The sequence below is a fragment of the Octodon degus genome, unplaced genomic scaffold (genome assembly GCF_000260255.1).
Source record: "Octodon degus isolate 3935 unplaced genomic scaffold, OctDeg1.0 scaffold00005, whole genome shotgun sequence".
Classification (NCBI taxonomy): Eukaryota; Metazoa; Chordata; class Mammalia; order Rodentia; family Octodontidae; genus Octodon; species Octodon degus.
The window spans coordinates 11,754,623-11,768,211 of record NW_004524581.1 but is presented as its reverse complement, the minus strand read 5'-3'; the positions used below and the strand labels follow the sequence as shown (position 1 = coordinate 11,768,211).

General features: G+C 41.1%; 1 protein-coding gene across 2 annotated transcripts in view; it reads left to right on the top strand.

Annotated features, from left to right (window-relative positions):
• Micu1 (mitochondrial calcium uptake 1) overlaps positions 1 to 13,589 on the top strand; it is a 246,445-nt gene that overhangs the window by 192,833 nt on the left and 40,023 nt on the right. For both annotated transcript variants that reach the window (XM_004623988.2, XM_004623990.2), the window contains one exon: positions 8,474 to 8,611. In XM_004623988.2, coding sequence (XP_004624045.1) covers positions 8,474 to 8,611 — 138 coding nt within the window. The remainder of the gene's footprint in view (positions 1 to 8,473; positions 8,612 to 13,589) is intronic.

Genomic DNA, 13,589 nt, shown 5'->3' with positions numbered 1-13,589 from the left:
GTTCTGCTCCTGAATCAGCTGGGTGGGTCTTGCCTCTAGCCTCTTTGCAGGGAGTTCTGCTGAAGGGTTCTGTGCTGGCCTTGCAGCCTGGATCAAATGAGGATCCACGGGCCCGGGTTGTCTCACTCACTCGCCAGGCCTGGGCTCTGGGTCTGTTCAGCATCCCGCGGCCCTCTGCCATCTCACTCACCGGGCCTGCACTCTGGGTCTATGTTCAGGGTCCTGCGGCCCCGGTCGTCTCACTCACTCGCCGGGCCTGCGCTCTGGTCTGTTCAGGATCCCGACAGGCCCTCGGTCCTCTCACTCACTCGCCGGGCCTGCGCTCTGGGTCTCATTATGTATACCTAAAATGTATCAATGAAATTATTTTTTAAAGCAAATATAATGAATAAAATACAGAAACTCTAAGTTAAGTATTTAATTAGCTTCTTATCTAACCAGGAAAGTGATCTTAATATAAACCAGTGAAACAAGTATCTGTACTATTGGATTTAAGAAAGATTTAAGCTGGGCATTGTGATACATACCTGCAATCTCAGCACTCAGAGACTGAGACTGGAGGACCACCACAAGTTCAAAGCCAAGCTGGGCTACATAGTGAATTCAATACAAGATACCAATACAAGCTACATTGCGACTACACTGTGAGACCCTGTCTCAAAAAAGAAAAGAAAAGTGTCCACTGTAAAGTAACAAATTTTTAAAAATTAAAATCAAGATTTAGGGTTGGCCAGATAGCTCAGCAGACTAAAATGCCTGCTCAGGCAGGCACAGGGACCAGGGTTCGATCTCTGGTGTGCCGTGCCAGCCCTATCCCCAGGGCAAACTGAGATGGAGATTGAGACTGGGTGTGGTGGTGCACACCTGTAATCCCAGCTCTTGGGAGGCCGAAAACAGGAGGATCACTATGAGTCTGATGAGCATAGTGTGACCCTGTAGACACTGTGCCAAATACATTTTAAAAAACAAAAAAATCAAGATTGAAAGTTTCTATGCATAGAACAGATTTAAACCAATCAAATTTGCACCAATCCTCTGCCTCACCTTCCTGAGTACTGGAATTATAGGCATGTGCCTCTGTGCTCAGCTCCTACACAAAATTTAAAGGTGGATATACTGAGAACAACTTACAGTATATTAACAAAGAGTAAGTATTTTTGATCTTACAAGCTTAAGTATCCATGTCCCTATTTTTAAAAACAAAGAACATTAAAATTGACAGAGGAAGAAATATAAATGACCAGTACACATTAGAAAAATGATTGACTAGTCATGAAAAAAATATTAATTAAAATGAATTGGTGGGGGGCCGGGGAGATGGCTCAGTAGGATAAGTGCTTGACTGGCAAACGCAAGGATCTGAGTTCAATCCCCGGTTCCGCAAAATAAATAAATAAATAAAATAAAATGAGTTGCTGGGCTGGGGAGATAGCTCAGTGGTCTAAGAGCCTGACTGGGAGGCATAGGATCCGAGTTTAATCCCTGGTACCAGATGCCTTGCTGGTCCCAGAACCCCAGGCATACTATGCCACCTTCAAATTTTGGGCATAGTAGGATGGGCATGGCAGGATGCCTATAATTCCAGCACTGAGGAGACTGAAACAGGAGAATAACCATGAGTCTGAACTATATAGCAAGACCCTGTATCAAATAAATAAATAAAATGAGTTTTTTTTTCTTTAGTAAAACTTTTTTACTGTCATACTTGATGTTTAGGGTACTGAGAAATACATATTTTCAAATTACTAGTGGGATTGTGAATTCATACATCTGTCAAGAAATTAAGGGGCCAAGGAGATGGCTCAGTAAAATAAACGCTTACCTGGCAAGCGCAAGGGCCTGAGTTCAATCCCTGGTTCTTAAAAAAAAAAAAAAAAAAGAAAGAAAGAAATTAAGTTTGCAAAATATATTAAAAGCATTACAGAGTTTGTATCTTACCACATTTTCACCCAAGAGTTAGCAAATCATGAAGTCTGACAGTAACAAGGGCTGATGGAGATGGGAAGCAATGGGAACTTTTAATCATAGTTGATAAAAGTATTCAAATAGGAGTAGGGTATGGCTCAGTGGTAGAGTGATTACCTAGTATGCACGAGGCTCTGGGTTCAATCCCAGCACTTTCCAAAATAAGGACTGAAGTGTTTGAGAAAAGAATTATTACCTTAAAAAAGCCAACATTCTACTTGTATATTCATAGTCTAGACTCAGCTCTTGTTCCTCTTTCTCTAAGACACACAACTAGCTGGGGGTGCAGCTCAGTGGTGGGAAGGAGCTTAGCATGCATGAGGACTGGGTTAATCCCCAGGACCATCAAGAAAAACATTTTAAATATTTATAACAGCTTTTTTATAATAGCAAAAAGCTGACAATTACTCAGAATTCAGTTTAATAGAGAAACTCATAACCACTGTTACATTTTTTTTCCTAAATCAACATACATTTTTTTTTAAATTTTATTTATTTGTGTGTGTGTGTGTGTGTGTGTGTGTGGCCAGCTCAGCCCACCAGGGGGCGGGCTGGCTGGCATGTGGTGCTGGGGGATTGAACCGCGGTCCCTGTGCTTTGCTAAGCTTGTTCTAAGTAGGTGCTTTAGACCACTGAGCCATCTCACCAGCCCCTAACATACATTTTTGACAGTACTATTTTCAAAACAGAAATCAAAAGAAGCACAGCTTGGGCTGGTAAGATGGCTCAGTGGTCTAAAGCACCTACTTAGAACAAGCTTAGCAAAGCATAGGGACCGAGGTTCAATCCCCCAGCACCACATGCCAGCCAGCCCTGCCCCCTGGTGGGCTGAGCTGGCCACACACACACACACACACACACACTCACACACAAATAAAAAAAATTTTTTTTAAATCTTAAAAAAAAAAAAAAAAACACAGCTAAATACATCACCATGGATGAATCTGAAAAATATGCTGATTGAGCAAAGCATATTGCAGAAGAGTACACCCAGTAGGGTACCATTTATTAAAAATAAGTAAAATATGAGTTAAAAGAAAGAAAAAGAGAAAACCAGAATTAAGGTTAGTATGAAAAATAAAAGTCATAGGTTCTCCAGTTATTGTTAGAGGTAGATAACAAACTCTGAGCTTTCTGAAAACTTGAGTAAAAAGATTCATTATACCTTTAAAGTAAGACCAAATCAGTTGTTTTGTTACTTTGCTTGCTTATTTTTTCTTAACTATAATATAGAATAAAAATACTTGCTCTATAAGGTTGTGAGAATAATAGGAGATAAATTCCTAGGACAGTACTGGTGAAAAGTTAGCACATAGATACATTACTAGCCACAAAAAAATGCTATTTAGCAAGACTGTCCTTACAGAACAGTATCATCTACTATAAAGGGGTAAGCGTAAAGCTACTCATTGCCTCAGGTCAGAAATCTTTCTTAACAATAGGACACAGTGTTGTGAGTTAAGGTCATAGTGCTTTGTCTGTGATTACTCAATAATGAACCCGGTTATGCTAAGTTTTCTCTGGTAATTACAGTAAGGATATAGGACTTAAGTTCTGTTCCGCTTCAGCCAACTCTAAGTAGTTTCATCTTGGACTCATTCATGTGTTGAATAGTAAGTATAATTTTTGCATTTATTTTTTCTGCTCTTCAAATATACAGGTAGTATTCTCTAAACAAAGCTTGGGCAAAAACAATTATGAAAAGAGTGAAAAATTGAACTTAATAATCACTGTGAACAAAATAATCAATGGAGGCTATGCCTTCCTAGGAAGTGATATCATGATAATAAAAATATTAATTACAAAGCAAAAACATTTTAATTGCTACACTTACTGAATGTTAAATAGACACCAAACTGCCGAATTCTTTACATATGTTTCTCATCTATATAGTAGTACGTTGAGATCACAGATACCTCTGTGTGGGCCGGGAAGATAGCTCAGTAGAATAAGCACTTGCCTGGCAAGCGCAGGGGCCTGAGTTCAATCCCCTGTTCTGCAAAAAATAAAATAAAAATGCCTCCATGTTTTAGTAATTTTGAGCCCTTAAAAGAGGGTGAGCCTGTTGCCTTAAGTCAGTCAGTATGGGTTCAGTAAGAATGTGGACCTAGATCTTTTGTTTTCCTGGCACTTGGGATCAAACTGGGGACCTTGTGCTTGCCAGGCAGGCACTTATGCTGCAGAGCTATATCCCAGCCCCTAAAACCTAGATTTTGCTGATTTTAACACAACATATTCTTAGTCACTTAAGTATATTACCTTCTGTGGAATGAAGCCAAAACTTACCAAGCCTTGAAACTCTTTAGGTCAAGAGAGAGCTAAAATATTTTCCCCTAACACTCTTAGGCAAATATATTCTGATTTTTATTATCATGTAATAAGTTCATTCATCAATCTTATTATCCTGTTTGGGGCTATCAGACTAGAAGGTCAACTTTTTCCTGGTCTAACAATACAACTGGGACTCATTATAAGTCAATTGATTTGATCAGCAGCATAAACGTATTAATTGAGGTGGGTTCCTACTATGATACCCAGGCTGGTCTCAAATGCATGATTCTCCTGGCTTAGTATCACAGGTACGTGCCTGGCTAAAACAGTTCTAAAATGGAAGTGATGGTTGGATTTGAAGTAAGATTGTCTAGCAGTTTAGGCTGAGAGTATAGATCAGTGGTCATATGCTTGCCTGTCAATTGCATTCAACCCCCAGCCTTACCAAGGGAAAAGAATGGAAAAATAAAAAATCTAGGAGATTATAGGCACACACCTAAAATCTCAGCCACTCAGGAGACTGAAGTAGGAGGATTGCCATGAATTTGAAGCCATGCTGGGCTACATAATGAGTTCAAGTCCTAACTAAACTGCATAGTGAAACCCTGCCTCAAAACCAAAGAAAGTCTAGCAGTTCAGTTTAATATTCTATAGTTTCATGGTCCAAGTCTCTAATGGATGTTTTGGCTGCTCCATTCCAAATTGTAGAAAATCTTCTTTACCTTGCCAAAAGATAATCAGATTAGTGTTGATAGTGAAGATGCCTCTCATATTTAAAGATCAATAGGCTGTTGCAGTCTGTCATAGAGCTCTGCAGTGTCCTCATCTAATTGCAGAAACATAGACTTCAATTCAAACTAAGAAATATGTATGTCATGCTCAGTGGAAGTGAGTTTATAGTAGAGAACATTGTGATCAGTTTTTCTTTTGATGGGCTTAATAGACAGGGAGATTCCTAACACAAGCAACAGTGGTATAGTTAACATTTTAAAAGCCACCTCTGTTAGATTGAAAAACAGATGTGCTCAGCTCAGTGGCTTGAGAGCAATATGTTGTCTCTTATCAGGCAGTTGAGAAACTAGAAGTAGCCTATCAAGAAATTTGCCATTCTGAAGTAAAAGAAGGATCTCCTGCAAGGGTCAAGCAAAGTCTGCTGAAAAGTGATTATATAAAACAGAAGATTTAAGTTTACATTTGATGAAACAGATTAATCCTCAAAGTCTTTAATAAATGTGGCCCCACATGGAGATACTGATGTCATTTTCTTTGTACTATTTTTTAACTTTCACTTTGGCCTTTGTTCACAATGCGTGTTTTCTTCTTTTCCTGGCTCCCTGGCTTCCTCAAATTATTTCATACAGCTATGTGTGGACCATCTGTCTTTCCAAAAGGCTGTCTCTCCTCTCGACAAGGGGCAGGGGTGGGAGTGAGAGGCAAGTATGAATAGAAAGCCAAGAAAAATCTTGCACCGTTTTTTGGCTCCTCTTTTCTGGCCCTTCTTCACCTGCCCTGCAGCCCCCTGGGGACCCACAGAGAGACAACAGCTTGCATCCTTTTGAGAACACAGCAATGACTGCAGAAGGGAAAGTGCTAAGCTGGTCAGCTTTCCTTCTAAACACAGAAAAGTGACACAGATGGTGTGTGCTGTGCTGGAATGCACACATTCTGTACCACAGGATCAAGTAGAATGCAGTTGCTTCGTTGACCCTGAAGGGGAAACTGAGAGATTCCAACATAAATGAAATACTTAGCTAAGTAAAATGCAAGACAATGATTCATATTGTTTCCAATAATTTTGTAATAATTTGTGTATTTCCCAGGCCCCCTCCCCCAACCTTGGGGATTGAGTGCACACAGCACTCTGGGAGAGCACCCACAGGATTGGCAAGACTGAAGATACACACTTGAGCCCTACAGCTCTGTTCCATTGGAATTTTAACCCTAATGAAGATGATTGAGAGAAGTGCTCTTAAAACTCCTTAGCCTTAGTGTAGACTGTCTTCAGTTTAAAATGCTAAATCAGTGGGACATTCAGTTCATACTGTTTCTCTGTGGAACCCCCTGGCCATATTTAAGGCCTTAGAAAAAGACAGGACACATAACTTAGTGATAGAGCACTTGTCAGTTATGTATAAAGCTATGTTCAATCTCCAGCACTGCCAAAAAAAATAGAACAAAACAACCATGAATAAAGCAGTCCTGCTTCAGAAGAACCTACAAACTTAAAACAGAGAGTTGCTACCCAAAATCAATTACTGAGCTGAAGTAATAAGCTTTGGAATAAGCCTTACTACACACATGAGCCAAATTTTATAACTTTTAAGCCCTTCCAGTTTCAGTTACTTAAAAATAATAAAAATAGGATCAATTACCAAAAGGTTAGCCTGAGTTTCCAAAGAACAGTAGTGAAAAATGCGAGTTTAAAATTTAACTTGTTACTGGGGGATCGCCACTAAAAACTGTCCTTACTGCCTTTGAGACACAGCAGCAGAGAAGCTTTGTCCCTACGGGGAAAAGAAAATTAAGGCCTTCATGAGCCTTGAGCAAGCTGCAGCTGCTGCTAGTGTGAACAAAAAGCATTTCAGTCTTGAATCTAACAGCATAGGCTGAAAACTCATCTAATGCAAACATCCGGGATTACCCTAAGCTGTGCAGTCCTCCAGCTCAGGGGAAGATGCACCCTAAGTCCTTAAAACCTGGTCTGGGGAACAAGGGCTGCACTTGTTTCAAGAGAAGCCCATGGATGAGCTGTGCAGCTGCAACTTTTGTCCAGGCATCAAATTTCACTGGAAAACTATTTTAAACACTGCAAAAAGTATACCCATTTGCAAAATGTTGTCAGCTCTCTGTTTTGTTTCAAGATAGTAAATTAAGCCATAAATCAAACTACAACTGAATCCTGAAAACTTTTGGTATTGTCAAAAATTAATCAGCTCTAAACAAGTGAGGGTTTGACAAACATGAAATATTGAGTGGTTGAGTTGAAAAAGAGGCTTTCACTTAATATTAATGATGTTGATTTCTTTGCAAACAGTTGTGCTTCTCACTTAAATATGACTTATAAGCCCCATAAGGTAGAAGGATTGCTCCAAGTTCGAGACCAGCCTGAGATATATAGTGAGTTCAAGGCCAGCCAAAGAAATCTTGTCTCAAAAAACAAACAAACAGTGTCTCACACATCCAGGCCTGGGGAAATAGCTCAGTGGTCTAAACACCTGCCCGGCAAGCACAAGGTCCCAAGTTCAGTCCCTGGTACCACATGGCATGCTGGCCCCAGAACCTTAGCCAAAAACCAAGTGTAGTGACACTTACCTGTAATTCTGGCAGTGGGGAGGCTGAAACAGAAGGATCTCTATGAGTCCAAGCTGCATGGCGAGACCCTGTACCACATAATTAATTAAAAAAAATACAGCCAGACATGGTAGCCATGCCTGTGGTCTCAGTACTCAGAAGGCTTAAGCAGGAGCATCACCGCCAGTTCAAGGCCAGCCTGAATTGGATAGCAAAATCCTGTCTCAAAAAAGATAGATTAATTAATTGGTTGAAGCTATTTTTTGAAAAACAGTTCATACAGATTGCATATGTACTACTGCTTTTTTTCCCCCTGTATTTTAGGGAAGGGTCTACAGGTGTTCAGGGTCTCACTACTAGATCGGACTTGCAGTGATTCTCCTGTTTACAGCCTCCCAAGTTCTGGGATTACAGGTGCGCACCACCATGCCCAGTTTCACTTGCCAGCTCAGCATACCCCAGGGGCAGGGCTGGCACAGCAGGCCCGGGGATCGAACCACCCCCCACCCCCATGCCTGCTTGCAGGTGCTTTAATCCGCTGAGCTATTTAGCCAGCCCTGTGCTACTTCTTAGAAGCAAAAAACAACATGATTTTTGAATTGTGGGACCCACACAGGGCTAGGTTTGGGCCTCGGTCCTGCCACATATGCCTGTATATTCCCTCAGTTTTCTCATCTGCAAAGCAGAGCTAATAGCTGTGTATAGGTGTGCATACCAATAATCCTAGCAGTCTGAGAGGCCAAGGCCAGTGGATTGCAAGTTTGAGCCCTGATCTCTGATTCTTTGTAGCTTTTTTTTTTCTTTTTTCAGTTCTTGCTGGAAAATATAGCTCAGAAATGTAGCCTCAGCCAATGTTTTGCCACCTAACACAGTTGGACCATGTCAAAATAGTTTCCATAATAGTTTCCATCTGACTCCAAGAGTGCTATTTCTCTTTCCCTCCCAGTTTGAACGCCATGACCCTGTGGAAGGAAGGATAACTGAGCGGCAGTTTGGTGGCATGCTGCTGGCATACAGTGGGGTGCAGTCCAAGAAGCTGACTGCCATGCAGAAGCAGCTCAAGAAGCACTTCAAGGATGGAAAGGTAGGTTGCTTTTGGCAGGAACTGTGGGAACAGCTGGTTGTTGCAAAGACACCAAACCAATGATGAGGGAGTGTCCTAAACCAGAGTACAAGCAACTCATCCATATACTTGAGGCCCAGGAGAGCAAAGAGAGCTACAGGCAAGGGAGGGGAGAAAGTGCAGAGTCACCTCAGATTTCTCATGCAGGCAAAGGGTGGCACCACACCCTGAGATTGAAAACTTAAAAAGAAAGGCTAGTTTGGATGAGAAGGTAAAGAGTTGCAGTTGTGGATATCTTGTACTTAAGATACCAAGTATGTAATCAACAAGCACCTGAATATTTATCAGTATACTTTTAAAGTTAAAACCATGAGAATGGAAGAGATTTCCCAAGGTGGGTATATACAGAAGTAGAAGAAAAAATATGTAGACCAAGAAAAGAACCCAGGAGAATACAACATTTAAGCAACTAAGAAAAGAAATCCAAGACTGGGCATGGTGGTGTGCGCCTGTAATCCCAGCTTTTGGGGGGGTTGTAAACAGGTGGATCACTAAGAATCTGATCTAGTAATGAGACCCCGAACACCTGTAGCCCCTTCCCTAAAATACAAAAAAGAGAAAAAAGAAAAATCCAGAGAAAGATTATCCAGAGAGAGTAATGAAATCAAAGCCACAGAAGAGAGAGTTCAGGAGCTGAAGGTTCTAGTGTCACATGTGACTGAGAGGGCCCAGAAGGATAAAGATTAAGACATCTGTTGGTTTTGGTGACCTTTGGGAAAACTGTTTCATTGCAGTGGTCCAGCTGACAGGCATGTTTGATGAGAAGTAAGGTAAGATAGAAAAGAAACAGGAGGAGGAAGAAAAGGCTCTAGACAAAGCAATATTGCATATGTGAAACTCTGAGGCCATTCTGGCTACTGTAACAATACCATGGTCTGAGTGGTTTTAATAGTAGAAATTAATTTTCTCACAGTTCTATATGAAGAAGCTATATGTGCTCACATGAACTTTTATGTACACACATAAAAAGAAAAGGAGTGTTTCGACATTTTTCTTTTGAGGACACAAACCGTATTGCATTAGGACTCACCTTGATGGCCGCATTTAACCTTGTTTCCTTTGAGGTCCCATCTTGAAAGACACACACACACAGTGTTGGGGCTGCAACACATGAATTTGGGGAAGGAACTTGGAGACACAAATAATCAGCAGGAAAGACAAAGCTGACACACGTATGTGAGAAGTGGAAAGGAAGCCAGTGTGGTCCGAGAACATGGGGAAGGAAGAGGGTAGCCTGAGTTAGGTCAGAGACTTGAACTGGGCATGGAAGCAGTGTGTCTATGGTAGTATATGTGTTTAAAGGACAACCTACAGAAAGGAGCAAACGTAGAGGCTTTATGACCCAGGAGGTTGTGAAAGAATTTGAAGGGATATCTGTCTTAGTTACTTTTTACTCATTGCTGGGACAAATACCCAACACTTAAAATGAAGGAAGGAACAGTTTATTAAGCCCACAGTTTGTGGAGGTTTCAGTTCATACTCTGTTGATTCCAAGGCAAATGACAGCAGAAAACAATGAAGAGCAGAAGAGGAACAACAGCTACAGCTCCCTTCTCTTTGCTGACCACTGCGAAGAAGTGGCAGCTGCGCAGATCTAGCCCCTCCAAAAACTGAGACTTCTCCAAGGAATCAGAGCAGGGTGGCAGGAGCGACCCATGGCCCCAGGGTGGAACCAATCCCCAGGTTGGGCCCTGCCCCACGTGCAGCAACTGGTAGTGTATGTATGTCTGCTGGAAATTGCCCCATGCCTGGAACTGTAGGAGCCAGATTCAGCCAACTTGACAGTGTATCCACTACCACAGTGTCTTTTGAACTGGTGCAGGAAAACAAAAGGACAATGGTAGACTGAGTCAGTATTGGGGTTTTTACTGGTGTCTAGAATGAGCAAACTGAAGCACACACACACAAAGTGTTAAAAGACACATTAAAAGATCAGGTCTCCAAAAGATTACATATGCATGGACACACAGACACAGACACACACAGAGCAGTGTTAGGGCTAAAGTAGAGCACAGATCTTATTCCCAAGCCCATTACGCTTCCCACTGGATAGTCATTACCATTTAGCCGGGACCAAAAGACCTACCTGGCACTAAAAGTATTCAATAAGAGATCACCACAGCCATGTGGTATGATAGACACAAAGCTTGTTAGAAGACTTGAGCTCAAGTCCTGACCCAGGCTTTCTATGGCCCTGAGAAGTTTATCTTAACTTGCTCACCATAAAGACCATTCTCCCTTTAAAGACTTAATACCTGAATAGAAGAAATAGGCTAGCATTTGTCCCAGTTTTCCCAGACTTTGTACAATAAATCTCATGTGAATAGCACCGCCCCAAGTTGGTGGAGAGCCTTTCTCAGTGAGACTTTTTCATCCTTGTCTTGGATGTTGAAAAGCTAAAAGGACCTCTGGGCCCTCTGTTGACTACAGCTGAGTAGGCTCTGAGAGATGTCAGCGTCTCTGAACTCAGTGCAGCCTTTCCCGCAGCAGGTATTCCCTTAGCTGTGGAGGAAACTTGTCATTAATAGAAAGTGAAAGAGAAAACTATTTCTCTCCCACAGTGCACTTCTCCACTACCAGTACCTTATGTATGTCTGCTGGAAATTGTAATTTCAGAAAATTGATTACTGGTGTATATTGTTGTAACTCAAAAATCAGATGACAATGAGGCAAGTCCAAGAGTTAAAGAAGCGCTTTATTTTAGCTGGTACCCAGCGGCAGACACCCCAGCAAGATGCTGAGGTGCGCGCCCAGGAGGGGAGAGACAAGGGTTTTTAAGGCTGAAAACCGCAAAGGGGAGGTCTTATGATTTGAGTGCAAGGGAATGCAGCACAGGGGTCAGCGTCCACTTTCGGGAAAATAGATTACATACAATTTTTAGGAACAAATAATTACAATTTATGGTTCGGTGCTGATCACAGGACATATTGTATGGAGTGCTCTGGGGTAAAAATAGTGCAGATCTCAACCTTCGACACACTGTGGTTTAGAACAAAGGAATGGTTTGAGCATTAACAAACTGTGTTCAGAGGTCAGATGAATGGCTTGAGCCATCAAGATGGAGTTTAAGTTGTCAGCTTATACCAAACAATCCTCATTAATAAAGTTACAGTGGACATGTACAGAAATGTATAATACAATGCCCATTCTGGTTACAAAATGGAGTGGGTATTTAAGCCAATAAACCATAAAAGCTGACCTCAAGGGTTTATCTTGGGGCTACAGTTGAAAAATTACCTGTTTCTAATGAACAATAACAAGTGCAGTGATGGGTACAGTTTGTAGTTGGGAACGAGGGCGAGATCAGGGCATTGGGCTGAAAATAGATTCAGGTGCGCACAAAAGGGCAGCGTGAGAAAGGCCCAACTGCAGGTTCTCAAGTAGAGAATGGGCACAGTAGAAAGTTACAGCATTTAGAATGGCGCATACAGAACAAGATGGCGGCTCATACGTCAGGTTATAACAGTTAATAAAGTTACAGTGGAAGCATACAGAGTTACAAAATTGGAATCAATTGCACAGGCTATAACATATATGAGGATTTTATTTTTTCTTTAAGCCCCTTTGCTGGAAGCATAATGTTTGCATTAGGAAACACTCCTTCCTTTTGATCAGACTTTTTTTTAAATGTATTTAGTACAGGGTCTACAGGATCTCACAACACAGATCGAACTCATAGTGATTCTCCTGTTTTCAGCCTCCCAAGTGCTGGGATTACAGGCGTGTGCCACCACGCCCAGTCCCAATCACTGTCTCAGCGCACACTGGGGTTGGGGCTGGCACTGCATGCCAGGACTCAAACCCCAGCCACTACACTGTGCCTAAGCAGGCACTTTAGTTTGCTGAGCTATCTGGCCGGCCCAATCAGACTTATTTTTAAAGGTTGTTCCAGACATTGATTTGACCTTAAAATAATTATCATGAAAGCCTAATTCACATTTTGTTATAAATTTATATTTAAAAGCAATAAACTGAGTGTGAGAAACATCACCCTGAAATGAGTAGTGTTTTAGCTGTGGCAGGAGTTAATTTAGGACCTAGAGGTTTTGCAGAAGAGCTGTGGAGTGAAAAGACAATTTTGTCAGATGATGAAAATATCAGGTGCTAAATTATTTCTGGTCAGAATTCCTAGCTTACTTTAGCAAGGAGATTAAGATTGATTGTCCTCTGGTGTTGATTAAATAGTTGTGAGCATAGCAATTAACTAAAATGAGAGTTAATGAAGGGCCTTTAGTCCTGAGGTTACCAGTCCCACTCTCTAGGACTATTTTGCTTTAAAGAGGAATCACCATCTTTCATTGTTTCTTTTTCTTTCTTTCTTTCTTTCTTTCTTTCTTTCTTTCTTTCTTTCTTTCTTTCTTTCTTTCTTTCTTTTGTACTGGGAATCCAACTCAAGACCTCATGCTTCAACCATCTTCTTTATAATTGCATACCCTTTGGACTTGTTAACAAGATGATCAACATAAAGATGTAAATTTTTATTGGCTCACATTCATCAGTTTCTGTATCAAAATATCAAACCAGACCCAAAAGATTGACAATCCTAGTGATGACAATAAATAGTTACATATAACTTCATGACCACCCAAGCCTTCATAACCATTTTTGTGCTTCTGTCTTTGTACCAGCCTTGTTAGACTTCTCTGTATCTTTGGGAATGTAGAGACAGAGAAAGAAAATCTCCACCCAGAGCCTACACCATCCATGGAGATCTTTTAGAGTTTTCAGTGATACAAAGATTTGCTCTGGCACACATGCCACAGGTTTGCCACCATTAATAGACTATAAAGCAAGAATTCTTTTTGTCTTTTCCTTCTTATAATACTATTTCTTTTCTTTTTTTTTTCCTTGATGGTACCAGGGATTGAACTCACAAGGTTGTGCTTGCCAGGCAAGCGCTTATTCTACTGAGCTATCTTCCCGGCCCCTAAAATATATA